Raw genomic sequence first — 27997 nt, 5'->3', positions numbered from 1 at the left:
TGGGGCGGCCGCGGGCAGGGGGCGCGTCCTGCGGGTCCCTCCCGGCTGCTCCCGGGCCAACCCGCCCCGGCGCGTCCCCGCGGGCGCGCACCTAGGGCTCAGCCTGTGGGCTCGCGCACCCGCGGAGCGGGGAGCGTGCGCGCGCGCTCTCCCTCCCCGCCCCGCCCGCCGCCACCCCGCCCCCGGCCGGGTACCCTCGCCGGACCCGAGAGAGAGCGCCGCCGCCATCTTAGCCGCCGCCGCCGCCTCCAGCGCAGCGCTGCCGACGAGGGGAGGGCGCGCGCGGCCCAGCAGCACGGCGGCTGCCGCTCCCATCCCGGTGCTCGCCGCGCCGCCCAGCCGCCGGCCCCCGGCTGCCCGCGCCCCTCTCGGCGTCCCGCGCGACTCCCTGCTGCTTCCGCGTCGGGCCGGCCGCGGCGCCCCGAGCCCGAGCGATGCTGCGCCGCCCTGCGCCCGCGCTGGCCCCGGCCGTCCGGCTGCTGCTGGCGGGGCTGCTGTGCGGCGGCGGGGTCTGGGCCGCGCGAGGTAAGCGGCGGGGCGGGGTGAGCCGGGTGCGGGAGCCATAACCGGGTGCGAGGTTGGGCCGAGTGCAGGAGTCATGCGGGGCCGCGGGGTTGAGGTCGGGGCCGGTTGCGGGAACCGTGGTCGGGTGCAAGGTGGGGGGCCGAGTGCGGGAGTCTGCGGGGCGGCGGGGTTATGCGCAAGGTGGGTGTCGTGCTGCAGTCTTGCAGGGCCTCTAGGTTTTGGGCCGAGTGCGGGAATCGTGCCAGAGCCCAGGGTTCGGGTCCTAGTGCGCGCATTGTATCAGGCAAGGTTCGGGTCCGAGTGTGGGGATCGTGCCGAGGCCCAGGGTTCGGATACGGGTGCGCGAATCATATAGGGCAAGGTTTGGGTCCGAGTTCGGGAATAATAACGGGGTGCAAAGAGGGGGCAGAGTGCAGGAGTCGTGCAGGGCCGCAGGGTTTGGGTCCGAGTGTGGGAATTGTGCCAGGGCCCAGGGTTCAGGATCGAGTGCGCGAATCGTATTGGGCGAGGCTCGGATCCCAGTGCGCAGATCGTCTCCGGCAAGGTTCGGGGCCCAGATCGTATCATGTGCACAGGTGCAGACCCAGTGCAGGAATAGTGTTAGCGCACAGGGATCGGTGCCGAGTGAGGTAGTGTTGCTGGGGCGCGGGGTTCCGACCTGACTGTGTGACTGATTGCCTGGGCGCGGGGCTTCGGGCTGAGTGCGGAACATCGAGCCCGCTCGCTACGTGAGGTTCAGGTTCAGGCGCTCAGAGAAGAGCTCCGGAGAACCTGGGCGCGCGCTGCAGATGCCTGGGGTAGCCAATTTCATTCCCGGGCGGGGCACCTGGGCCATGACTGTCCTAGTTGTAGCCCCAGGGTGCTTGAGGTGCTGGTCTGGGGAGATCTGGGGACGCGCGGTGAGGGTCAGCCCACTTTCCAGTAGCGCTCGCAGTCTGGGGGTGCGCCCCTGGGTGGGATGCAGTGTACGTGTGTTGGATGGTCCCCCTAGGGATGCACGCACGGATTTTGGTGTGTGCTTACGTAAGATTCCACTCCTCCGCATCACTTTCCCAAGATCCCGGTTCTCTGCTGCGGCTAGGTGGACACCACGACTTCGCCCCTTTTCGCCTCCTCTCCGCGTCCTTTAAACGTAGTTTCGGAAGTAGCAGAGGCGAAAACTCCCGCTTCCTTCCCACCCTTTTGCCCAAAGACGAAATTGAGAAGATGTTTGTGATCACTTTTCATCCACCCGTGTGAACAAAGTGCTCACTTCCTGAAGCTCTATTCAGAGTGATGTACCAGGCTTGTATGACCACCACAGAGATCAGACAGCCCCGCTAATTCCTTAGGAGTGTAGGAGGCAAATAATATTTCTTTGCTAGCTGATTGTTTTAAGTCTTCATCCACTTCAACTAAACATTTTATCTGCCTTCTGATATTGACTGAGCTTGCCACCAAAACCGCTTACGCATTGCAGATAAAGGCTTCGGAATGGAACTTGAAACCGTAAAACATTTTCCCTTGGTCTTAAAGTATTCTAGGTATATCGTCCGTAGAGTGCTCGAATCTATTTTCTTCGAGTGTATAGTTTGGAAATCAAAAGAGCTTCGTGGAAGGAGGATTGATAGATGTCTGGGTGAGATGGTCACATAATAACTTTGCAAGCTTTAAAAAAAGATGGCTTTTTCTCCTTGGCCTGACGCAGGAAAGTTGTGTTCACAAAAAGGGCAGAAGAGGGCAAAGCATCCTTTGTTCCAACGTGCCACACAGAGGGTGATAAACTGAAAACTTCTTTTATTCCATCTAGAACATTCTGTCCATTCTTGTCAAATTCAGCTCCTTGCCACTAAGTATCTAATTATTTTGCATTTTATTACTTTGAAAAGTTTCATCAAACAAAGTATGAAATGAGGTTTGAAGCCTGTTCAAGAGGGAGAATAGTTAGTGTTACTTCTCCTGGGGAAAAAAAAAAAAGTACATGAAACAGGGTGGGGGTAGGGGGTAAGAGGAGGTGTGGAGGGCTGGGTTGCGTATTTTGGAAACAGTTCAAGTAATATTTGGTTGAGTTGGTAATAGCATTGCTTGCTTGAGTCACTGCTTTTAAAGTGTCTTCCTATACTCGCCCACATCGCTGCTCATCATTTCATTACTTCGGTAAACTATGGTTCAGTCTCACCTGATTACCCTTATTCTGGCTGAGAGGAATGTGAGATTTCCAGAGTCTTCAGAGTAAAAATGTTTGAACATCAGTTTTTCTTTTGCGTTTGCTGTGTTTTTTCTTCAGCTTGCATGGTCATGAATATTCCATGACATGCTAATAAAACAATTTCAGTTTGAAATGTTACAAATGAGTTTTATATGTAAATATGCGATTTCTGGAGGCACTTTCCCTGGGCTCCACTGAACATCTGAGTCCTCCCTGGTAGGCTGGGTAGGCTGGCAGGCGCTTAGCTCCTGAGCCACACTGCCCCCCACGCTGCCCTTTCAGTTGTTTCTTGTTGCTAAATGGGATGGCATAAACTTGGTTGGTCTCCACCTGCCTTGAATGACTATTAATGAGACAAAGGTCACACACAGACTTGCAGTGAGAATGATAACTATCCTAATGTAAAACTGAGTCGGACTATTAATTAGTAGTCTTTAGAAAATCTTTTATTTCTTTTCCCCCATCTTTGTGATAGTCTTACTCAGTAGCCGGGAACTTGCTATGTAGACGAGGCTGGCCCTGAACTCGTGATTCCCTGGGCTCTTTTCCCCAATGCTCAGGTCACATATATGCATCTCCTGTCTGGCTAATTCATATTTTGTTTGTTTTGTTTTTTAAGAGTTCTATAGAATTCCACTTTTAAAAAAATCAAGTAAATCAAAATATTAGCGGTCTCCTTTGCATGTTCTGGACGGTCATGCAGCGTCCTATCTGGCCAAGGAGATTGGGAAATATGACGAGGAAGCAGACACTGAGTACAGAAGACAGAAAGCTACATGAATGTGAGGTTCACTGTTTCTTCCTTTTTCTTTTTGAGACAGGGTTTCTCTATGTAACAGCTCTGGCTGTCTTGAAACTTTGTAGACCAGGCTGCCTCAAATTCAGAGACCCTTCTACTTACGCCACCTGAGTGTTGCGATCAAAGGTGTGCCTCACCACCGCCTGGCAAAATTTTCACACAGACTTCTCATAGCCTAAAATTGAAATATCAGGGTTTTTTTTTTTTTTTTTTTTTTTTTTTTTTTTTGATTGTTGTTTCTGTTCTTTTGTCTTCAAAATCAAAATGCCAACAGTAAAGCTCATGATAGGTGCACCTAAGCCCCTTTCCTTGTCCTGTGTGACAGCTACGCGCTCATTTTTGCATACTGTTTATCCCATTGAGTTGGTTTGCATATTATTATTATTATTTGGGGAGAGGGGAGCACGCCATCTAGCCATCTTGCTAGCCCTTGTTAAATAGGTTTTTAGAAATAATTTTGAGGTGTGTGTGTGGGACTATTTAAATACAGAGTTTAATATTATCCTTAGTTGAACCCTTCATTTATTTAGACCTGTAATTGCAGAATTAGTAAAATGTTACTAATCCTTAGCGTGTCATAGTTTAAAAATCCTTTTTTCTTTTCTTTTAATAAACTTTGAGCTGCCATGTGGGTGCTGGGAATTCAACTCAGGTCCTGGAAGAGCAGCCAGTGTTCCTAACTGCTGAGCCATCTCTCCGGGCCATAATTTTTTGCAGGGGCGGGGGTTTGAGACAGGGTTTCTCTGTGTAGCTCTGGCTGTTCTGGAACTTGCTTGGACTCATAGAGATCCACCCTCCTTGGCCTCCCAAGTGCTAGGATCAAAGGCATGCAGCACCATAGCTGGGCCTGTAATTTTATTTTTTAAGTCAACAAGAACAACTCGTTGATGAGAATATGGCTTGAAATAACACATTTTTTGTGAAATATAGTATTTTTATATTGAAACCAGAAAATGCTATAATTGTAACAAGTTTCAGTAGCAGGGTAACTTTCAAGTCTGAAGGTTTAAAATAACCTGAAATAAGGTTTTTTTTTTTTTTGTTTTGTTTGTTTTTGTTTTGTTTTTAAACAAAACTGAAAAAAAATTATAACATTACAACTCAGGTAATCATGAACACCTGTAATCCTGGCATTTGGGAGGTAGAGGCAGAAGAATCATGTTTGAGCTCGTTCTTGGCTGCATAGAAAGTTACAGGCTAGCTTGAGCCATAGGAGAACATGCTTCAAACAGATAAGCAGGTTGCTTTATCTTCTCAGTTGCTTTGTATGACAGGAAAATGTGATTTTTTTTTTCTTGATAGAATTTTCATTTAAAGAACTTAAACAGGACTGGTAGGATGGCTTAATGGGTAAGGCACTTTCCATTACAGCTCCCACAGAGTTGTGTTCTGATCTTCATACATGTGCCACGCAAGCTTTCCCAGAAAAATACATAAACATAATAAGGGAAAACACTTAAAAATAGAACCAGGAGGCTGGAGAGATGGCTCAGTGGTTAAGAGTCTCACTATTGCAGAGGACCCAGGTCTGGTTCTCAGCACACACATGATGGTGGCTTATAACCATCAATAATTCTGGTTCCAGTGGATCTGGTGCCCTCTTCTGGTCTCCAAGGGTACTGCACACATGTGGTACACATATATGCAGCCAAAATACACATAAAAAGTAAAGCTAAATAAATCTTCTTTAAAATGGAAACAAACCAGGCATGATGACATATACTTGTAATTATAGCGCTGAAGAGGGTGAAGCAGGAGGATTGCCACAAGTTCGAAGCCAGCCTAGGCCCTGCAGTGAGTTCTAGGCCAGTGCCAGAAGCCTGTGTACCTTACATATTCTGGTTGAGGCAGCAGAACTGTCTAGCTTGCTTTTCCTGTGGTCTTGATTTGGTGGGAGCAGAGTTTCCCAGAAGGAATTCCATCTTTGCAAACGGAAATTTAAGACGTAGATCCTCCTGTAAAATGCTGCTTACACAGAGTGCATGGAGAATCTGTGCTGTAGACTGGAGATGGTTTACACAGTCATGTTCTCTTTATTGTTTAAAAACCCAAAAGCTACCGTGCCCTTTAGGCAGGAGCAGAAGCTTTGGGAAGGCCACAGGTGGGAGCCGAATGCAATGGCAGCCCCTCCCTGAACAGTCTCTGTCAGAGCCACCACAGCTGAGGCAGGCATTGAATTTGGCTGCGCAGAATTGTCCTGCCTTGGTCTCCAGCGTTTTAGCTGTGATTCTGGTCATCATATCATTTAGCTTTAGGATGGAATTAGTAGATCAGACATTTTCACAGGATCTCCTGCTGAGTGCTTTTTTTTTTTTTATTAAGGTTCTTGGCAAAGATTCAATTACTTCAACGCAACTGAATATAGATATATACTTAAAAACCTGTAAACGCATCTGAAGGTCAGCTTCCTTCCACTCAGAACCCCAGTAGGAAGAGCGTGGCAGGCAGCGTACCAAAAGGAGGTCTGTGTTTTCCTTTGTACTTTTTCCGTCAGAGGTGGGCATTGTCTCAGTCACCTGCTTCAGGTCAGTTCCCAAGGGCTCCTGTTGAGTCCCTTCCCAGCTTAACTGTTTAACCCATTTTCTGTCTCATGCGTGTCAGGTAAACAGTCAACCTCTGAACTTACTCTTCAGGTCAGAAGAAAGCCGGCATTTCCCATAGCCATTTAATAAAATAATTACCTGATAATTATGTTGTAGCTGGAACCCAGGGCCCTGTGTGTACTAAGCAAGTGCCCTGCCACTGAGCTACATCCTAACACTCCCTGTGAAACAACACTGACGTCAGGTGTCTCTTTTGCCCTTCAGCTTAAATCATGATCCAGGGTTCACCGTTTGGCTACTGCTTAGCCAGTGAATACAGATGTCTCTGTTTCCCTCTACCCCAGGATTAGGGTCGGTGACCTTCGTGACCATGCCCTGTGTTTACATGGGTACTGGTGATCTGAACTCAGGACCCTGTGCTTGTGCAGCAGGCACATTAATTGCACACACACACACACACACACACAAAAACACACACCCCACACCACACCCCTACATTAGCAGACAGTCTCATGTAGCCCTGGCCTCCAACTTGCCAGATAGCCAAGATTAACCTTGCGTGTCTGATCCTGTCTCCTGCCCCCACACCAGTGCATGCTGGGATTATAGACATGTACTCCCCTACAGAGTTATACAGTGCCGAGATAGAACCTGAAATTTACCCTTTAAAGTGTACCATTTGGTGATGGTAGTATTCGTAAATTCGCAAGTACCCTCACCACAATTGAATTCCAGTCCATCCCAAACCCTGTGCACATTGTCAGTCACAACCCGTGCCTTTGGCAAGCACTGGTTTTCTGTCTGGATTTCCTTGTTCTGGACACGGCACACCAGTGTTCTTACTGTAGTGCCCAAGATCAATTAGTATCGCATCGTGTGTCAGAACTTCATTACAACTTTTGGTCAAATAATACTCTTTTGTGCTACATTTTTTGTATGTATTCATCAGTTGGGAGGCACTGGGTTACATCCACTTAGTGTCTTTTCTACACTATGAACGTTTATGCACAAGAGTTTGGGGGTGAGTCGTAAGATCTCTTGAGTATATGTGTAGGAGCGGGATTTGTAGATCTTATGGCAACTCTCTTCCTCCTCCTCTTTCTCTTCTTCCTCCTCCCGTCTTCTAATCTCACAGCCCAGCCTGGCCTGAACTCATTGAGTAGCTGAGGCTCTCATTGGTTCTCTGATCCTGCTGCCAAGAAGAGAGATCTCACTCTCCTACCACCAATCCTGGCTGCTTTGGGTTTAACCAGACGTTACTCAGGCTCCGCCATCCTGCAACCTTCACAGTAGCCCAAGGGAGGACTTTTCTGCTCAAACACCACATTCACAGCTGTCTGTTCTTAAGTCAGAGGTTGCTCATTTTTCCTGCTGGGGCAAAGAAGTGTCTCACCTAACCGGTTCCCTCCTTGTATTATCCGCGTCTACCCCCCACCCTGGGGAGGGAGGCTCTGGATACAAAGCCACTTTTTCTCTTGCTCCGATTTCCTCTGCTATGAATCCTATCACTTTTTCCTATCTTGACGTCATCTTAGCCTCCGGCTCTTTGTCACCTTTCACTTGGAGAGGCACAGGACACTTTGTGGCCCAGTATCTCCCACGTTCTGATGCTTGGTGATCTGAGGTGGAGCCAGCTCCTGTGAGGGACACATGCAGAATGTGGGTCTAGGCTTCTGAGCAGGGCTGAGCTTCAGGAAGGGGCCGGAAATGGCATGTGAAGTCCTAGGCTTCGGCTAGCTTCGAAGATGACAGTTGCTCATTCATTGTATTTGTTATGCTAATCAGAGACTGGGGTTTAAAAATCAAATTATTTTGTCTGGCTTTTTGATTTTATTCTTTAATTGATGTTCCTTATTTACCCAGTCTTTAATCCTAGTACAAGACATTTAGAGATACATTTTCAGATTCAAGTGCATTTTAAAACTCGGTAAAAATAACTGCCATTTTAAATACTTCCTTAAAATTAAAGAAACAAAGCTATTTATTCTAAGTTCTTCCAGTACTTAAAAATACTTAAATATCGTATTCCATATGAAACTGAGAATGCCCTTTGAACTTCTGATCCTTCTGCCTCCACCTCCATGTGCTGGGACCACTGGGGTGAGCGACCCCCATTTTATGGGGTTGGGGGCATCAGATACACATACACACATTCACACATTGACACTCGAGTGTGGCTTTATGCACTCTAGGCTAGTACTCCAAGGCCAAGCCACACACACACACACACACACACACACACACACACACGATTGTGCGCACGTGCATGTGTGCACATTTTTTTTTTTTCGAGACAGGGTTTCTCTGTGTAGCCCTGGCTGTCCTGGAACTCACTCTGTAGACCAGGCTGGCCTCGAACTCAGAAATCCACCTGCCTCTGCCTCCCAAGTGCTGGGATTAAAGGCGTGCGCCACCACCGCCCGGCGTGTGCACATTTTTTGACACAGGGTTGTGTCCCAGACCTGCTTAGAACTCTATCACCCTGGCTGGCCTCCTTCCGAAGCCTCCAGATGCCATCCAGTGCTAACCCAGCCTCCCAGCTGATGCTTGCCTCTGGCCTCATGAGAGACTCCAGTCTTCCTTTTTCTAACAGCCTCAGGATGAAGATGGCCCCTTCTTTGTGTGCACAACACCTTGCCAGAGACAGAGCAAGTGGGGTTGCTGCATGATTGGGGGATTAAAACCCTGTGTCAAACAGATTGTGTTTACCTTTAGAATATGTTGACTAATTCCTGCCAGTTTCATGTTGCATATGGAATCAGCACCTAGGAAGGCAGTCATTAAAATTCACAGCTAATCCCTCATCTCTTTCCTGCCATGCATTTCAAACATTTATCACGAGTAAGAACAGTGTACATGGACTTGACTATGATTTTTTCCCCCTGGAGTCCTCTGGGTAAAAACTGTGGAAGAACAGTGGGGTGGGGGCTGGCAGGAGGGCCGCAGCCAGCTTTCTGCCTGAGCCCTGTCACGGCGCTGCATTAATGGGTGATCGTCTCGGAAATCCTCAGGGAAGGTTGTGTACCCAAGTTGGTGAGGGCTGATCCTGTTTCTGAGCGTTTGTAAATATCTTCATACCCCATGTGTGATTCCTCAGTAAAGCTTTTTTTTTTTTTTTTTTTTTTTTTTTTGGGCTTGGCAAAGGTTTAAAAAGGCCCTGCCCTGCCCAGGTGCATGCGTGCACTTGCTTACCAAAGGGGCGATTAGGACACATCATCTATACTTCAAAGTCTCCAACATAAAATAAATATCCTGTGGCTAGAGATGGCCCAGCAGTTAAGACATCTTGCTGCTCTTGCAGAGGACCTGAGTTGGTTCCTAGCAGTCTTACCTGGCAGCTCACAACCACCTGTAATTCTTGCTTCGGGGGATCTGATGCTCTCCTCTGAGCTCCTCAGGATCAGCACTCAGGTGGCATGCATGTACACATAAATAAAATTTACATGTGGTTACGAGTGTGCCTTACTGCTAGAGCACACAGTCTGTGTTTGATCTCCACTATTGCAAAAGCAAAAACGCCACCTGGGAGCTGGGGAGGTGGCTCAGGCTGAGAACACACACTCGGGTTTGGTCCCCAGCACCCCAGCACCCACATGGCAGCCCCCTCCATCCATAACTGCAGTTCAGTGCTCTCAGACTTCTACAGGCAGTGCATGCACACGAAATACTCATACACACATAATGAAATAATATTAAAGCAGAGCAGAGCCATAGAGACCTTGACTGCTGGTGGGCAGGTACAGCTCAGCGGGTAAAGGCTCTTGCCACACAAGCCTGAATTCCCAGAGCCTACAGTGGAAGGAGAAAATGGAACTCTGAGGGTTGTTCTCCAGCCTCCAACTGTGTGCTCCCGGCCATGGACTGCTATTCCTGTATATATAATATAATATAATATATAACATATAACAAATAAAAACAAAAACGTAGGTGCTTTTTCTTTATCAGTTGGGTGTGCGTCGCAGGCAAGCATACTGCCATCGGCTATCCTCAGTCCTGGACAATGTCATGTTGCTCCAGTTCTGGGGACTTAAATAACAAGGGCTGAAGTATCAATATGTTTCAGTGAGATGTTTTAGAGGCCACTCATGGCCACTGATACATAGTTGCTTATCTAAGGTTGAGTTTATTGACCCTTAAAAAAAAGCTATCCTGACTATTCTTTAAAGCACTAAACATTTTGCTACTTTTTCCAAAAAAAAAAAAAAAAAAAAAAAGGGAGGGGGGCGCTGGACAGATGGCTTGGTGGTTAAGAGCATTTGTTACTCTTGCAGAGAACCTCAGGTCCAATTCCCAAAACCCACAGATGCTCACAACTGTCTGTAACTCTAGGGGTCTTCCATTCTCATCAGGCACACAAGTAGTCCAGGGATGTAAATGCAGGTAAAACACCCACACACAAAATAAACTATGTACTGCCGACGGTGGGTGGGCCTGGGTGGCTACTCTTTGCTGCTTTTCTCCTACCCCACTCACACTTAACTACAGGCTGAGTAAACTTCCTGTGGTCACTCGGGAAACTTCCAGGGTTTCTAACATTTCCAAGCAGGAAATATCATTTGAGTTTCAAGTTACTGTCCTCGCAGATTAACAAGTGACCCAACGTGTGACCTATGGATCATCTTGGAATCACACATGACTGTGGTCCCAACAAACACTGTCAGAAGAAAGCTGGATTTTAGCTGCTGCACAGCTCAGAAGATACCAGAGGTCAGAGGGTCCTGAGGGCCAGTTTACGACAACAGGATCTGAGTGAGGAGAGATAAAATACACTCCTAGCATCCAGGAGAAGCTTCAATCAACGCCAGATCAGACATGGCTGAATTTGTCAACAGCCGGCTACTCAGGCCAAGGTGCCACTACCACTTTCTGCACCAGCTGCCTCAGTTTACCAGTGTATATTTGAATTTCTAAAAGAAAATTCAATCAGCTTGTAGTTCCAGTTATTCAAGAGGCTGAGGCAGGAGGACTGCTTGAACCTAAAAGTTCAAGTCCAACCTCAGACAACATAGTGAGACTCCCTCTTAAAATTAAAAGTCAAGACTGTTGGGCCTGCATGGTGTCACAAATCTTTAACCCAGCACTTGGGAGACACAGGTAGGCAGATCTCTGTGAGTTCTAGGACAGCCAAGGCTACACAGAGAAACCCTGTCTCAAAAACAAAACCCCAGAACCCAAAAAGTCAGAACTGTTCACAAGTGAAGACTTTTGCCCTATGTCCTACCCTGCCCTACTGCCTTGAGTTTCAACTTTCACCAGAAACTCAGACTGTCCCTCCAAGCCACCTGTCAAGCCTGTACTATGCGTGACCAGCCCAAGAGCCAGGCTTGCCTTCACATTGCCCCTGGCTCTGCTCCATCTACCAGGACTGAGGATCTCTCAAGCAGAAGGCAGTCACTCATTCAAGCCGAGGAACAGGGGGTCTCCAGGCTCTGTCTTTGCTCCATGCTCCCGAGTTACGTGTGATGAAGACATGGGATGAGTTGAGAACATGGAGAGAGAATTCCAGTTTCTTGAGTTCTGCACCAGGGTGGGTCAGAGGGTGGACAGAGGCCTTTTTGTCATGGTCTCAAGGGGGAAGAATGTAGCCAGAAAGGAAGAGAGTTGAGCCTTCTGGTGCCCCTGGATCAGGTCAGGTGATGTGTCCAGCATGGGGACTGTCTCACCCTTTCTGAAGCTTGCTCTTGCTGTCTCCAGCTCCCCAGTGCTGGGATCCTCGGCATGGGCCACTTCACTCGCCTTTCTGGACTATTGCATACGGCCATGACTGATCAAATGTACCTAGAGTTTGTATTAAACTATTTAACTTAAGAATTGCTGTTTGAAACTGCCCCTTGGTTTTCCAAATTATTTAATCTATAAGTATCAGATTTACTCTTTTGTAGAAGTATTTCACCAAAGTAAAGATAGCGTGTGTTTTAGAGCCAGCCAGATAGCTCAGCAGGTAAAAGCACTTGGCGTGGAAGCCCGTTGGCTGGAGTCGGATCCCTGGAGAGAACCAGCTTCACAGGGTTCGGCTCTGACCACACGTGGGCTGTGGTACATGCATGCCCACAGTCGGACACAAAACATCATACATTCATACATCCATGATAATAAAAACAGAACGGGGCTGGAGAGATGGCTTAATGATTAAGAACGTTGACAGTTCTTGCAGAACTGGGCTCAGTTCCCAGCACCCACATTGTGGCTAAGAACCGTCTGTAACTCCAGTTTCAGGGGAACCCTCACCCTCTGCAGGCAATGCACACACAGGGCTACATGTAGGCAAGAGACATACACATAAAATAAAGATGAACAACTCAAAAAAAAAAAAAAAAAAAAAAAACAACCTTAAACTGTGGCCTGGAGAGATAGCTCGGGATTCAGAGCACTGGCTGATCTTCCAGAGGACCCAGGTTCAATCCCTAGCACCCATGTGGCAGCTCACAGTTCCAGGGGATCTGACATCCTCACACAGACATATATGTAGGCAGAACACCTACATACACATAAAATTTTAAAGTGCATTTTACGTTTTTGTTTTTTGTTCTTTTGTGTTTGTTTGTTTGTTTTGCGACAAAGTCTGTGTCCTAGGCTGCTTTTGAACTTTAACTATACCTGAGGATAATCTTCACTTCCGATCTTGCTGCCTCTCCTTCCCCAGTGCTGGGATTACAGTGCCACCTTGAGGGCTTTATGCAGTGCTGGGGGTCTAACCTGGGGTGTGCTAGGTAAGCCCTTCTGAGCTGTGGCTTCACTTCCTCCTCAGGGTTCCACTGTGCCTCCCAGTGTTGGGGTGGCAAGGACACTCCCCTCTGCCTAGTTGCCTTCAATGATGAAGTATTCCTAGTAGGGTGTCCATTAGGCAAGGTTCCAGGACATTTGTTATATCTACTTGAAGTGTTTCATTGATGTAGTATGGGGTGTGGTGGCTCAGTCTTTTAATCCAGCACTCAGGAGGCAGAGCCAAACAGCTCACTTGCTGTTTGTATGGTGGCCCATGCCTGTACTTCCTGCAGGCCAGTGGCTGAGGCAGGAGGATCATTTCAGTCCAGGAGTTTGAGACCAGACTGGGTAGACCTAGTACCAAACCAGACAAGACCACACTCTGTGGATGTAGCTGAGCCTGGGTTTTGTTTGTTTTGTTTTGTTGAAACAGGATTTCTCTGAGTAGCCCTGGCTGTCCTGGAGCTTGCTTTGTAGACCAGGCTGGCCTCGAACTCACAAAGATACACCTGCCTCTGCCTCCCCAGTGCTGAGCATGTGCCACCCCCCCCCCAACTTTGTGTTTTTTGTTTTTGTTTTTTTTTTTTTTCCCCTCCGAGACAGGGTTTCTCTGTGTAGCTCTGGCTGTCCTGGAACTCACTCTGTAGACCAGGCTGGCCTCGAACTCAGAAATCCTCCAGCCTCTGCCTCCCAAGTGCTGGGATTAAAGGCATGCACCACCACTGCCTGGAGTAACTTTGTGTTTTGAGACAGGGTCTCATGTAGCTCAGGTCTCAAGCACAGACTCCACTGGTCCGTCCTCCCTAGTGCTGGGGTCACACCAGGCAGTCTCAGACTTGACTGAGGACTTAAGGAACTTGTGTGAATGTGGTTTTGTTTCTGTGCGGATATACTGTATTAGAATCAAAAGTAAGTCCTAGCTAAGCAAATTGATAATGAGTTATTAAGACAGTAATAACCCCATCACATGGTCATTTAACATATTAATTTCTTTTTTCCTGAGACAGCTTAGAAAGCTAAGGGTTGTGCCTCAATTGTAGAAAAAAAACCAAAACCACTTGCTAGTGTGCAGGAGGCCTTGGGTTCGATGCCCAGCACCCCAAAACCAGAATAAGCAACAGTTTAGTCAGAAGAACAGCACTGGTTTTTTCTAATCCCTGTGTCTGATTATGAAGTGAGCTGAACTTTAATACCTGCTCCATTCTGTTTGAAATAGATGAGGAAAGTCCAGCCTTACACAGATGCATAGGTGTAGACTTCTGAAGACAGTGAGACACCCCCTACACACACACACACACACACACACACACACACACACACACACACACACACTCAACCCATGGCAGGAATGGCTTCAGTGCACCACAGAGCCATCTACTTGCTTCCTCTTGTTGTACACCTCACTAACCATGAGGGGCTCCCTGGATAGAGTTCTGGGCCTCAGGCCTGGCATTGCTTGTGGCCACCGTGGCCTAGTGAGGCACCTTCACAAATGGAAAGCCCCCTGCTGGTATTGAGATTGCTCTGTGCTTTGCTTGGTTTGATTTGGTCTGTTTGGTTTTTCAAAACAGGGTTTCTCCATAACAGCCCTGGCTACCCTGGGACTCACTCTGTAGACCAGGCTGGCCTCGAGCTCACACAGATCTGCCTGCCTCTGCCTCTGCCTCTGCCTCCTGAGTGCTGGGATTAAAAAGCTGTGCTACCATGCTGGGCCCTACTTTGCTTTCTTTAAAAATAAAAATTTTTGAGACAGTCTCTCATGTAGGGAATGCTGACGTCAGACTAAATTGTATTGTTGGAGGTTGTCAGGGCTGTGTGTCTGCTTTACCACTGGGGTGTCCTAGCACCTCTGGCAAGCTGCTCAGGGGAGGCAAAACACAGTCTGCGATAGGGGTCCCAGGTGAGAAACAGTGGGGTCTGGGACAGATGCGTAGGTTCTCAGCCTCCTGTGTGAACACACATGCTGCTGGTGACCTCGGGGAGTTGGGAACAGGGTCTGTGGGTCCACACCTTCCCTACATGTCGGGCAGGAAGGGGATGGTTGAGCCTGGGAAGGGGTGGAATCCAGTTTGAGTATGGAAGAGCTAGAAGAGAGAAAGCCTTCTCTAGGAGATTTAGCATGGCTCTTTATAACAAAGGCCCCGCCCAGCCACAGTCCTTGATAAAGGAGCCAGACCTTGCTTGTCCAAACTGCTTTATTGATGGCTGGATGTGAATGCATACACCTTACTCAGGGTGAACCAGGGATTAAATACCTTTTGTGGGAAGGAATGGCCAGGATGGGAAGCTCACTGGCTGAACCCTCGGGGCCTGTCTAGATATCTCACTAGCTGGAGAGCTCCAGGTTTTTATGCTACATGGCTGATTGTCATGGTCCTCTCAAGGAGTGTCTTGGTTACATGTTCCAGAGCAAGTAATTTGGCAGGGAGTTGGCCTCACACCTATTGTTCTCGATTCTGAGATTTCCTGGGGTTTAGGCTTGCTCAGCCTCACCAGTTCTTCTGTCTGGTGGCACTGTCCACTTGCCCCACAGAGGATGATCTTGAACTCACCACCTTGCTACCTTCATCTCTCAAGTATTGAGATTACAAAAGTATGCTTCCATTTCTTTCCTTTTAAAAATGCTAATTTTTATTTTTATTTATTTATTTATTTATTTTTGGTTTTTTGAGACAGGGTTTCTCTGTGTAGCTCTGGCTGTCCTGGAACTCACTCTGTAGACCAGGCTGGCCTCGAACTCAGAAATCCGCCTGCCTCTGCCTCCCAAGTGCTGGGATTAAAGGCGTGTGCCACCACCGCCCGGCGTAATTTTTATTTTTTATGTATGAGTATTTTGACTATATGTATGTATGTGTGTGTGTAATGTATGTATGTATGTATGTAAGTGTGTAATGTATGTATTGTATATATACATGCAACACATACATGTAGTGCCTATGGAGGCCAGAAGAGGATGTTGGAGGACTCTCTGGAACTGGAGTTACAGAAGGTTGTAACCACCCTGTGGGTCCTAGGAACCAAACCTGGTCCTCTGCAAGAGCAGCCAGTGCTCTTAATCACTGAGCCATCTGTCCAGCACACGTCTGCGTTTCCTTGGGAGGTGGTTGGTACCGGGGTTCGAACCTCATACATGCTCTGTAGACACCATCGAATGGACTTTCCATCGCCTTTGTTTGCCCTCTCAAGATGGCCCTTTGCAAGCCTGTAAAGCGGTGCTGTCCTTGTAAAGCGCCTGCTTCTTATAAAGCTGTAATGAGTGGGGCCTGTGTTTGCTGCTTGCTTTATTTTTCTGAGAAATCCCAACAGATTTCTCAGGAAAATAAAGCAGGCTTTACCCGGGGACAGTTCTACCCTCGGGACCTGCTCATGCCTGTGGGAAACGCTGTGAACCGCTAACCCCAGGGCATGTGCTTTGGTGTTATCCTTGATAAGACCAGTGACTTGGTTTTGCTTAGACAACATTCCATACAACTGGCTCCCCTGGCTCCGCCCCAGTCCTCTCTGTGTGTGTGTGTCAGTGTCACACACACACACACACACACACACACACAGAGAGAGAGAGAGAGAGAGAGAGAGAGAGAGAGAGAGAGAGCGAGAGAGCAGCTTTACTTGTAAAGCTGGCAGCTTGCCTGTCCACTTAAACAGACTCTAGAGTCTAGAGCCTGGAATTGTATTGCATTAAGATGTTAGGTACTTAAAACCCTTAAGCTTTAAAAGAAAAAAAAAAAGTACCAATTTGTCTTAAAAACAACAGCAATTAAAAAAAAAAAACTTCAGCTTCTGAATTATGATGCTGGAATTCTAGAAGTAAAAGGAAGTCCAGAAGTCATGTTGCTTAAACATTTTACCAAAGCAGAAGTGACCGAGGTCAATACCTCTGTCAGTGGTTCTGTAGCTCAGGACTAGCAGATAAGATTGAATAGTGGAGAGACAACTCAGAGGTTAGGATCATCTAACTGCTCTTGCTGTAGACCTGGGTTCCGTTTCCAGCACCTACACGGTGGCTCACAACCACCTGTAACTCCCGTTTCAGGAGATCTGACTCTGGTTTCCACTGACTCCCGCATGCATATGGTGCGTGCAAATTCATGCACGTAAATTAAAAAAAAAAAGTCTTAAGAATAGATGAAAAGCTCAAGTGCCGTGTAGCTCAGTGTTAGAGCGTGTGCCGTGCTCTGGCTTCCATCCCAGCACACCCCCAAATATTTCGTATAGTTAGCACATTGTATTTATTAACCTCTGTGACATTTACATGTGTAAACATCTCAGAAACTTGGACTGTGCTCGCCCGCGGCTGCAGCGCTGGACCCGCTGTGGCTTTACTAAGTGCTGCTCTGTGTGGTATCTTCAGTGTGAGCCCAGCGTGCTCGCCTGTCTCCAGAGGAGCCCTCCTCATCAGGGAGCTTTACCTTGGAGGGCCTGTTCTGCCTCTGCAGCTGGCAGGCACCTACACCGATGGTGGCTGCATTCTGCCTGAGCATCCCACGGGGTGGGTGGGTGGGTGGGGGTGAGTTTGGGTGTGGCCACTCACTACTGTGAGCTCTCGGTTATTTAACTTCTCTGTGACCTAGATTTTATCTCTGAAATGAGGATAGAGACAATAGGACAATAGCTACCTAGGGTTGTGGGAGAGTGAATGAACCCTGTGAAGTGTTTTGAAAGGTAGAATATGTATACTGTCCTATTAATTCCAGGTAAATCCCCTGCAACTCTTTTTAAAATTGAGACAAAATTTACACAGTGTATACATACGGACAATTGAAAAAAATTTTTTTACATTGACTTGTATGTGTGTGTGCTGATGTGTCCCTCAAATGCAGAGGTCAGAAGAAAACTTAAGGGAGTTGCCTCTCTCTTTCCATTGTGTGGGTCCCCAGGGATTGAACTTTGGTGGCAAGTGTGTTTACCTGCCAGCCCAGGTGTTTATATGAACATAAATTTTTAGTTTACATGGGTAAGTACCAAGGACAGTGGATAAGGGTGTCTCTTGTCTGTCTGTCCGTGTCTTTCAGGGAAGCGATTGAGAGCCCTGCTTGTACCTTCCTCAGCGTTGACTGCTCTGTTAACTGCTCTGTTTAGTGGAGTCTCGCTGTTCAGGTGGACAGCGTGTGTGGGGAACGTCTGTTCACACATTCACTCACCTTGCCGTCTGTAGAGGATTCTGTTTGTCTTTTGCTTGTGTTAAGATTGTTTATTTTGGGGTCTGGAGAGATGGCCCAGTCGGTAAGAGCACTTGCTGCTCTTCCAGAGGACCTGGGTTCAATTCCCAGCACCCACACGGCAGCTCAGAACTGTAACTCACAACCTCACACAGACATACACACATGCAAAACACCAGTGCACATGAAATAAAAATAACAATAATAAAAATAAACAGATTGTTCATCCTGTCACTGAGTTATCCTCTTGCCCGTGGGCTCCTGCTCTTGTTTTCTTTTGAGGCGAGGTCTTTATTTTGTTGCCCAGGCTGGTCTCAAATGTCTGATCTCAATGATTCCCTTGCCTAAGTCCCTTGAGGAGCTCTGGCTACAAGTGCGTCTGACTCATCCATCTGTCTGTCTGTCTGTCTGTCTGTCTGTCCGTCCATCCATCTATCTGTCAACAGGTTCTCACAGTGTATCCCTGTCTGTCTTAGAACTTACCATGTAGACTAGGGTGGCTTCAAACTCACAGATATCCTCCTGCCTCTGCCTCCCAAACTCTGGGACTAAAGATGTGCACCTGCATGCCTGGCTATACCTGGCTGTTTATTGAGACATGAGTCCTTTGTTTATCTTGGGTGACAGTCCTTTATGTGAGACACCTTTTACAGATGCACTTTACCTACCTGTGGTTTGTCTAGCACCTATCTTTTCTTTTCTTTATTTTCTTAGAGATTTATTTATTTACTTTATGAGTGCTGTCTTGCACATACACCTGCAGGCCAGAAGAGGGCATCAGATCCCATTACAGATGGTTGTGAGCCACCAGGTGGTTGCTGGGAATTGAACTCAGGACCTCTGGAAGAACAGTCAGTGCTCTTAACTGCTGAGTTATCTCTCTACACAGTGTTTTTTTATAGAGCAGAACTGTGAGTTTTAAAAACTTATTGATATGTACAAAATCACTGGAATTTTCTTTTTTGTCATCTGTTTGGTTTATGTATTTCTTGTGTGAGTTTTGGCAGACATTGCCTTCCAGGAAGTTGATCTGTTCATCAAATTATGGGCATATAACTGTATTATTCCTTTATGCTAATGTCTACAAATTAATTCTTATTCCTTTTTAAAAATGTTTCTAGCTTTATTTTTATTTTTTATATATTTATTTTGTGTGTGAGTGTTTTGCCCGCACGTGTATCTGTGCACCACATGTATGCAGTGCCCTTGGAGGCCAGAAGGGGGCGATGGATCCTCTGGAACTGGAAATACTAGTGATTGCCAGCTTGCCGTGTGGGTGCTGGGAATGGACCCTGGGTCCTCTGGAAGAGCAGCCAGTGCTCTTAACTGCTAAGCCCTCTCTCCAGCCCCACCTCTTCTATTTCCATCAGGAATCCTTTTTCTTAGCCTGTCTAGAAGTTTGTCTTTGTTTGTTTTATCTTTTCAGAGAACCAACTTTGATCTTGATTTTTCTATTGATTTTGATGATGTAGCTCTAATTTTTGTTTTGATTCCTAAATAACTGCTTTTATATCTTTATTTTAGAGCAGTGGTTCCTAATGCTATTACCCTTTATTACAGTTCCTCATGGTGTGACTCCCAATGACAGAATTGTTTTGCTACCTCATAACTGTAATTTTGCTACAATTATGAATCATAATGTAAATACTTATATGCAGAATATCTGATATGTAACTCCTGTGGGGCTTGCGACCCACAGGCTAAGAACCACTGCTTTAGGGCCTATGTTTTCTTTTGGGGTACTTACTAAGCTGATCTTGAATTCTCTGAGCCTGCAGCCCATGGCTTCTGAGAGGTAGGAACTGTAGGCTTGTGTCACTGGCCCTGGCTGTTCTCTTTCTAATAACTTCAAGTGTTGTTTAGTGATGAGAGTTATTATGACGAATGTGTGGCCAGCCAATCTTATCACAGTGTAAACATTGCGTGTATTTATACAAGCTTGAGTGATAGAGTACATACCTGCACATACCTGCACATACCTGCACATACCTGCACATACCTGCACATACCTGCACATACCTGCACATACCTGCACATACCTGCACATACCTGCACATACCTGACCTCTGTGTTAGAGCTTGGTTTATAGTTTTTGTTTTAAACTTATTTTAATTAGTAACTAGGACTCTGAGATGTACATTAGCCTGTCCCTCCACATTCTTGAGATAGTCAGTATTTCTTCTCTGTCTTGTATCTCACTCCTCAGGTCTCTGGGGCAGTGGCAGGTTTCCTTTCATGTTACCTCATGATGACAGAAAGGAGTACCTTCTAAAACAAACGAACGCCTTGGCCCGTCCATCCGTCTGTCGACGCTTCCTTTGGGCAGACCTCACCTAGCGCCTTTTGATGCTTTGGACACTGCTACTCTGATCAGTCATGTTTATGTGGTTGCCCCCCCCCCCCCCCCCGAGAAAGGGTTTCTCTGTGTAACCTTGGACGTCCTGGAACTTGCTCTGTAGACGAAGCTGGAAGATTTGTTTTATTTTATTTTCTGTTTTTGAGACAGGGTTTCTCTGTGTAGCCCTGGCTGTCCTGAAACTCACTCTGTAGACCAGGCTGGCCTCGAACTCAAAAATTTGCCTGCCTCTGCCTCCCAAGTGCTGGGATTAAAGGCGTGCGCACCACTGCCCAGCTAGAAGATTTATTTTTAATCTTTATTAATGTATATATATGTGTGTGTGTGTGTATGTGTGTTTGAGAGAGAGACAGAGAGACAGAGAGAGACAGAGACAGAGAGAGAGAGAGAGAGACAGAGAGAGAGAGAGAGACAGAGAGAGAGAGAGAGAATGAGAATATGCATCTCATGTACATGCAGATGCTAAAGGCCAGAAGACGTTGGATCCCGCAGAGCTGAAGTTACAGGCAGTTGTGAGGTGCCTGATGCCAGTGCTTGAACTCAGGTCCTCTGCAAAAGCAGCATGTGCCTTGACCCCTGAGCCGTCTCCAGCCCCAGCAGAAACATTTTCACAGGTCAGCCGGCAAAGGGAACCCTTGTCCTTTGCTTTTGCGGGCAGGTCAGCGTTTCCTGTCTCCAAGCCAAGTAGCCTCAATTCCGTTCTTCATGTGACTTTGTTCCTCACGTTTCCACCAGCCAGCTTGGTTTCTTTCTGGGTACCTCCAGCGGTGTGGATGTCGCCTTTTAGGCTGCGGGTTCAGTGGAGGTCCTTATACCTGGCAGTATCGGTGTGGCCGGCTACCCTTTTCTGTCTCAGCACGAGCTCTGTTCTGGTGAGAGCCGATGAGAGCCGATGTCCTTCCCCCATCTCATCCATCTTGCTGCCGGTGACCCTTGCTCTAATTTACTGATTAATCTCCACATATCCCATGTATTCAGTCTGGCCTCGTGTCATCTCCAATTTGACAGATGGGTTGGAGGGAGCCCGGTGAGGACAGAGCCTTTGAAGGGTAGCTGGAGGTTGGTCTGGGTTCCCGTGGGTTCCTGACTGTGGTAAGTCCCCTCGCCTTACTTGGCCAGTCCCTGATTCCCATCCTGTTCTCAGTCCTGGCATACGGGGAAGCCTCGTCACGTGTTCAGGATCTCAGCTGAGTGAGGCCCAGGCCGGTGCTTGGCACTGAGCGAGCAGTAGCTGAAGTTTTCCTCTCAGCCTTAGCCAGAAGCATCCAGAGAGCTTATCCTTGTGAATCTTGGTTGCTAGCTCTTGCAGTTCCTCCGTCTCTAGAGGCACAGGAACCAGCCGAGGTTGTGGTTTCTCCGTGGCAGCAACCGTCAGATGGCCTGTCTCCGTTTCATTGTGCAAATCCGTCTTTGTGGACACCATAGGCCCCTTAAAGACCAGCTATGGCAGAGCTTAGTGTCCTGAGACTCAGAACACTCAGAATAACTCCAGCAAAGTGAGTTCCTTCCTTCACATTCTCCGACCTTGGAGTCTAGTTCACGATTACATTGATTCTGTTCTTTCTCTTGAGAGACCCCATGGCTGAATATGATAGGAAGTTTACTTTTCTGTTTATCATAAGAGTGTTACATTTATTCTGCAAATAACACAAGGGCTTGTCAGAGCACGAGTCTTGCGTTGTTAGCATCATAGGAACATAAATAACAAAGGAGAGAGAGGGAAGAAAAACGGGATCCTGATTTTCCGACCAGGTGTTCTGGCTTCATAGATGCTCAGAGCCAGCCTTTGGTGGCACTTAGGGGAGCAGCTGGTAAGGGTTTTGCGTCAATAATGAATGTCAGCAGGTTTTCAATACCTCGTGGCCTTTTTGGAACTGTGTGTGATAAAGTTTTCTATTGTGCGTGAAGGTCAGAGACCAAAAACACAGAGGACTTGGAAATGCCGCCAGACTATTAGTTACCGTCTCAAGACAGTGCCCTGCCCTATTTAAATTCAAGAGAAATGTGCCGGCGATAAAGCGGGAGGGAAAGGTCAAATCCTGGCCTGTATTTTCTGATAGCACTAAAATAGGAAATGACGGAAATCATAGCTTGTGCTCTGTGGGATACCTAGGTTTGTAGTCTGTAAGCCCCTCCCACCTGCCCTAAGAGCTTGTGCACATGCTAACCCCGGGCTGTTCCCCTGTGGTTACTGACAGGGGAGCTGCCCCTTGTGTGGAAACTGCGTGGGGGTGCTATAGAGAAGGCCCAGCAGTTAAGAGCACTGGCTGCTTTTGCAGGGAACCTGGGTTTGGTTTCTGGTACCCACAGGGTGGATCACAGCCATCTCCTATAACTCCAATTCCAGGGGATCTGATGCCCACTTCTGGTCTCCGAGGGCACCAGACATGCACATGGGAAGCTAGGACAGATAAGTTGATATTGTGGGAACAGTTGGGAGATTTGGAAACACTGGCTGCAGGGCTTGCATTGGAAACCCTGGCCTGCCCTAAAGCACCCAGGAGCAGCATGCACAGAAAGAGACTGTTGGCAGCCCTGCCTGGAGAGTCTATGCTACATCTGAGATTTAGCAGTCATCCACCAGGTAATGGTGAATAAGGGACTGTGCCAAAGCAAAGCAAGGAGCTGGTGGTCTCAGCAGCTGCAGGCCACGAGCAAGAGCCAGGGTTGGGTCCCTCCCAAGGTGGGAATGTTCAGAGGGCACTTGGGAGAACCCGCCCACTCAGGCTGAGGAACCTTGTCACTTTCTCCAGGTGGCCTCTGCCCCTGAGTGTCCTGTGACACCGTTGTTTCTGTTGGGAAGTGTGTGACAGCCACCTAGAGAAGGCCTGGCCAGCGCTACAGCTGGGTCAGTCCGACTGTCTCAGCCTCCAGGGTGAGGTCGGGAGTTGTGCCACCCAGTGGAAGTACACTGGGCAGTGGATGGCCTTTCTTTCCGTATTTAGAGCAGGAGGGCTCTCTGCTCTCTAAGGTTTGATCTCCTCTTCAGGAATGAGAATTTTCCAGTTTCCCTCCTTTGCCAGTTCCAGAGACAGACATCTGAGAGGGATGCATTCTGTCTCAACCCCAGTCTCCCTGACTCCTTTTCACACCTCACACCTTAGTTCCCAGGAAGCCATTGCTCTGTGAGGAGTCAGCAGTCACCGCCTGAGGTCAGAGCTCAGAGGAAGCTGGGCCCCACCCACCTGACTCATCAGATCCCCGGCTACCTGAGATATGACCTACAAACAGCAGGTGCCCTCTTTGGACTCAGGAGAGAGCCTGTTCGATCCCAAGGATACTGTAGCTCAGGGTGTGACTCCTTCATCTCTGCTGGAGGCTGTTCTGGGTTGGGACACAGGGAAAGCCAACACCCAATGGAATCCTGTGACTCCAGGGCCACCTTGTCCTGGCCCTTCCCAACCTCCCACCAAATTCAGAGAGAGATTTCTGATTTTCTCAACTCCTAACGTCTGCCTTCCCCGGACTCCTTGCCCATCATCTTTGGGAACTTCCAGAAAGCGGTGCATGAACTTTTGTTTGCAGTGCTTGAGGTCCAGCGTAGGTCAGTACACGGGCTGTGGTGCAGGCCTTACCTGCTACAGCCGGTCTCCAGACCCCGCCCGGCACAGCACATCAGCTGCAGCGCATTTAGGAGATTGAAGAGCTCTCAGGACACTGCAAACTGTGTAGGAAGCTCAGGTGACAGTAAGGGCCACAGACCATCTTGGGATTTGTCATGCTTTCAGTTGGTGCCATCCCTACAGATGAGAGACATAACGTCTTCAGCTAACGTCACTGCGCTGGCTTTTGTGCTGGGAAAGCATGTATTTCGAGAAGACACTTTGGAGGCTTGAGTATAACTTTTTGTGAGGGTCTTGGTGACAGGAGAGCGAGGTTTGGGTAACGTTTGTTACTGCTGTTGTGGCTTGGGACAGAGCCCAGGACCTTGTCCATGTCAAATCTCTGCTTTGCCATAGGACACATTCTCACCACAGTGTAAGCAAATGGAGCTTGTCCAGCTGCATGTGGCTGCACAAGCGTCTGTTTTGTTTTTGTTTTTCGAGACAGGGTCTCTCTGTGTAGCCCTGGCTGTCCTGGGACTCACTCTGTAGACCAGGCTGGCATCAAACTCTGAGATCCACCTGCATCTGCCTTCTGAGAGCCGGGATTAAAGGTATGCGCCACCAACGCCTGGCTATGACACAAGCTTTTAATCTTAAACTCAGCATCTGGGAGGGAGAAGCAGGCAGAACTGTGTGCTTTCTAGGCCAGCCTGGTCTACATAGTGACTTCTAGGCTAGCCTGGTCTAATAGTGAACTCTGGACTGAATGCTTTTAAGGCAAGGATTTAAGCAACTGAGCCGTCTCCCCAGTCCCACTTTTGTAGATTTTCCTCAGCCTCCCCTCTGTCTTGTGCAGCAGGAGCCTAGGAGCCACACTGTAGCTTAATTCAGCTTCTTGCTTCTCATCTTCCCGTCTCGTGCCCCATTAGCCTTGGCACGCTGCCTTCCCTCACCTGCAGGGCCAGGCAGGCACTTCCTGCTTCCTCCCTCACCGCCCTCCTTTGCAGCCTAGGTGGGAGAAGTCCTGCAGACTCTTCTCACTCCAGCCTCTGTAATCTCCAGTGTCCCCTGTGGCTATTTCCTCACATGAAGAACAGTGCAGTGCTTCAGTCCCAGTGAGCCAGACTCTCTACAGAGTCTGCCCACCTCTGCTGACAGGTTTCAAGCCCTGAGCCCCTAGAGGGTCAGATCTGGCTCTGCCAAGTTTGAACACATTATCACCTTGTAGGACACTGGGCCTCTTGTGCTGCAGTGTCACAAGCCAGTGCTTCACATGGGTGAGGTGAGAAAATATAACCTCATTTCATTCCCCTGAACTCTCTGTATCGCTGAAGGTGACCTTGAACTCTGGGCCCTTGGCCTCTAACTTTGGGTGCTTTTATGATAATACCATGTCTGCGTGTGTGCGTGCGTGCATGCGTGCGTGTGTGTGTGTTCACACCAGAGTTGATGTCGTCTTTAATTGCTTTTCCCTTTATATACTGAGGCACAGTGAGTCTCTCATTAAACCAGGAGGCCTCTGATTCAGCCCGTCTGACTAATCTGCGATCCCCAGAGGGCCCTTGTCTGCACCTGCCAGGGCTGGGATTATGGGTGGGCCCTGCTCTACTTTTTATCTGGATGCTAAGAATCTGAACTCCACTCCTCAAGGCTGTGTGGCAAGTACTTGATCCACTGAGCCATCTCCCAGCACCTTCTCTGTGCTATTTACTAAGAAAACCAAGTGCTCATTTGTGTAATTTAAGAATGACTTATAGTTTGCATGTTTTTGTTCATAAATCACGCTAAATTGGTTGTTTTAAAGTATACAACTGATTTTAATATGGAAAGTGTTTTTTGAGACCGGGTAGCCCTGGCCATCCTGGAACTTGTTCTGTAGACCAGGCTGGCCTCCAACTCAGAGATCTGCCCACCTGCCGCTGCCTCCTGAGTGCTGGGATTAAAGGTGTGAGCAGCTGCTGCCTGGCTACATTGTTCTTAGTGACGCAGGTCCAAGTCACCTCTTGAGGAAATGGGGATAGAATTTGCCTTCTATGGAGGATTTCTGACTATGGCTGTCTGGACGCGAACAGCTTGAGTTAACCAGGAAGACGCTGGGCCATCTAGTGTTTGGAGGGCTAACACTGTACATTTAGACAGCTAGCTTGTTCTTTTCAAACATCGGCTTGTTTTCAATTTGTGAGTGTTTTGCCTGCACGTGTGTAAGTGCACCAGGTGTGTGCTGTGTGTGCCCACAGAGGCCAAACGAGTGTGTAGCACTGAGCTGCTTGCCCAACCATGGCTTTTAGGGGGGAAATCACTCTGAATAATTTGAAAACACTTTACAGTGAGGGAGCTGATGTACTGACCAAGCCTGTGGCTGGGATAAACTGAGCAGCAAGGTGTGAGTTGCCTTTTGCTTCAGCTGGGTTAGTCTCCCTTTTGTTAAAGGTCCAGCTTCTGTTTTACACTTGCTGTGGTCATCGTGGTCATCGTGGTCATCGCTGTATGATCCCTCTCTTCCTTTGTTGAGTGAAAACAATGAAAGGAATCCTCTAAAGGTGTGAGAGTTGTTCTAGTTGGAGTTTGAGGAATTGCTGATTGGAGGGCGGTCAATGGCTTGTGCCCGCCTGTCCTAAGCCTGGGAGGTGGCCTAAGAAGTCTGGGCCTGGAGTCTTCACAGCTGCTTGAGACAGTTGTCTTGCTGCCAGCCCTCAGGTTTATGGTGGTTACCTCAGTAAGGTAGTTAGTCAGTCATCCACTCCCAGCACTGCCTAGCATGCATGAGGCCCTGGGTACCAAACCACCTCTGCAAAAAGAAAGAGAAGGAAAAAAGGTGTACCCTTCCCTGCACCGCATCCTGTACGGTTCCACCAGGCAGAGCAGAGTGGCAACGTTACCCCGTCCTTTCCTACCCTCGGCCTCCTGCCTCTTCTGACCTCCTGCCTCTTCTAAAATGTTAGTGCTGGCATGGTGGTACATGCCTTTAATCCCAGCATTCCCTGTGCCGTTCTGGCTAACCTGGAGCTCACTACTAGATCAGATCAGGCTAGCCACAAACCCACAGCAAGTGCTTGGCTGGAAGGGGAGAGATGTTGCTTTGCTCCACTTGACCTTGGCATTGGAGCAGGCACGTTTGTGTTGGCAGCTGCCTGGTTATGTTGGTCCTCACTGTGAAGTCACCCGCACTGGGTGCCGGCTCACTACCACACTGCGGGGCATTGTGAGCAGAGTGCACATGGTTTAGAGAGCAGATGCAGTTGACGATTGTGTTCTACCCACATGTCCTGTGAGCCCAACACCTTGTAGCTTTCCTTCTGCACGGAATGTGAAGGAGCACCTGCAACAACACATAGCTCTGAGAAGTCACGAACCCGTGACACCCAGCTGGCTAGAAGGACCACAAGTCCTGAACAGAAGCTACACATGGAGACAGTACTCAGTCTGAGAGTGTCTTTTCATTTTTCTTTATTTTTTTTATTAAGAATTATTTATTTTATGTATATGAGGACACTGTTACTGTCTTCAGACACACCAGAAGAGGGCGTCAGATCCCATTATAGATGGTGGAATTGAACTCAGGACCTCTGGCAGAGCAGTGAGTGCTGTTAACCACTGAGCCATCTCTCTGGCCCAGTGTCTTTTTTATTTTTACATTTTATACTTAAGGATATTATTGGTGTGCGTGTGTGCAAGTGCATGTGAGTACACACTGCAGTGTGCATGTGGAAGTCAGAGGATAGATAGCTTTCTGGGTTGGTTTCCCCCTCCAATGCTGGTTCCTGGGCTGCAACTCAGGCTCTCAGGCTTGGCAGCAAGTGCTTCTGTCTGCTAACCTATGCTGGTGGCCTGAGAGTGTCTTCTTTTTAAAGGTTTATTTTTATTATTTTAAATGATGTTTGTGTGTGAGTTTGCATGTGGGTATGTGCTGGGACAGAAAATGCGTGGAACCAAACTCAGGTCCCCTGCGGGAGCAGTACCTGATCGTAATGGCTGAGCCATCTCTAGCCCCGGGAGTTTGCCTTCTGCATTTCCGGTTTGTGTCTGTGCAGACATCCTCCTGTCAGCTTTCTGTTGCTGTGGAAAGTGTGTGAGAAAATCACCCTAAATAAGGAAAGGTGTGCTGCGTAGAGCTTCAGAGGTTACTGTCCGTGTTGACTCTCCTTTCTGGGCCTTGCTGAGTGTGCCACTGCCTGGG

General features: G+C 48.1%; 1 protein-coding gene across 4 annotated transcripts in view; it reads left to right on the top strand.

Moving 5' to 3' along the window:
- Positions 1-233: 233 nt before the first annotated feature.
- Clstn1 (calsyntenin 1) overlaps positions 234-27997 on the top strand; it is a 65802-nt gene continuing 38038 nt past the window's right edge. The window contains exon 1 of one of the 4 annotated variants that reach the window (XM_034503091.2): positions 234-525. In XM_034503091.2, coding sequence (XP_034358982.1) covers positions 435-525 — 91 coding nt within the window. In that variant the 5' untranslated portion in view covers positions 234-434. The remainder of the gene's footprint in view (positions 526-27997) is intronic. The other 3 variants (XM_034503092.2, XM_034503093.2, XM_034503094.2) reach the window with 3 other exon arrangements.

This window comes from Arvicanthis niloticus, chromosome 5, assembly GCF_011762505.2.
Source record: "Arvicanthis niloticus isolate mArvNil1 chromosome 5, mArvNil1.pat.X, whole genome shotgun sequence".
Taxonomy (NCBI): domain Eukaryota; kingdom Metazoa; phylum Chordata; class Mammalia; order Rodentia; family Muridae; genus Arvicanthis; species Arvicanthis niloticus.
This window is presented reverse-complemented; position numbering and strand designations above follow the sequence as displayed.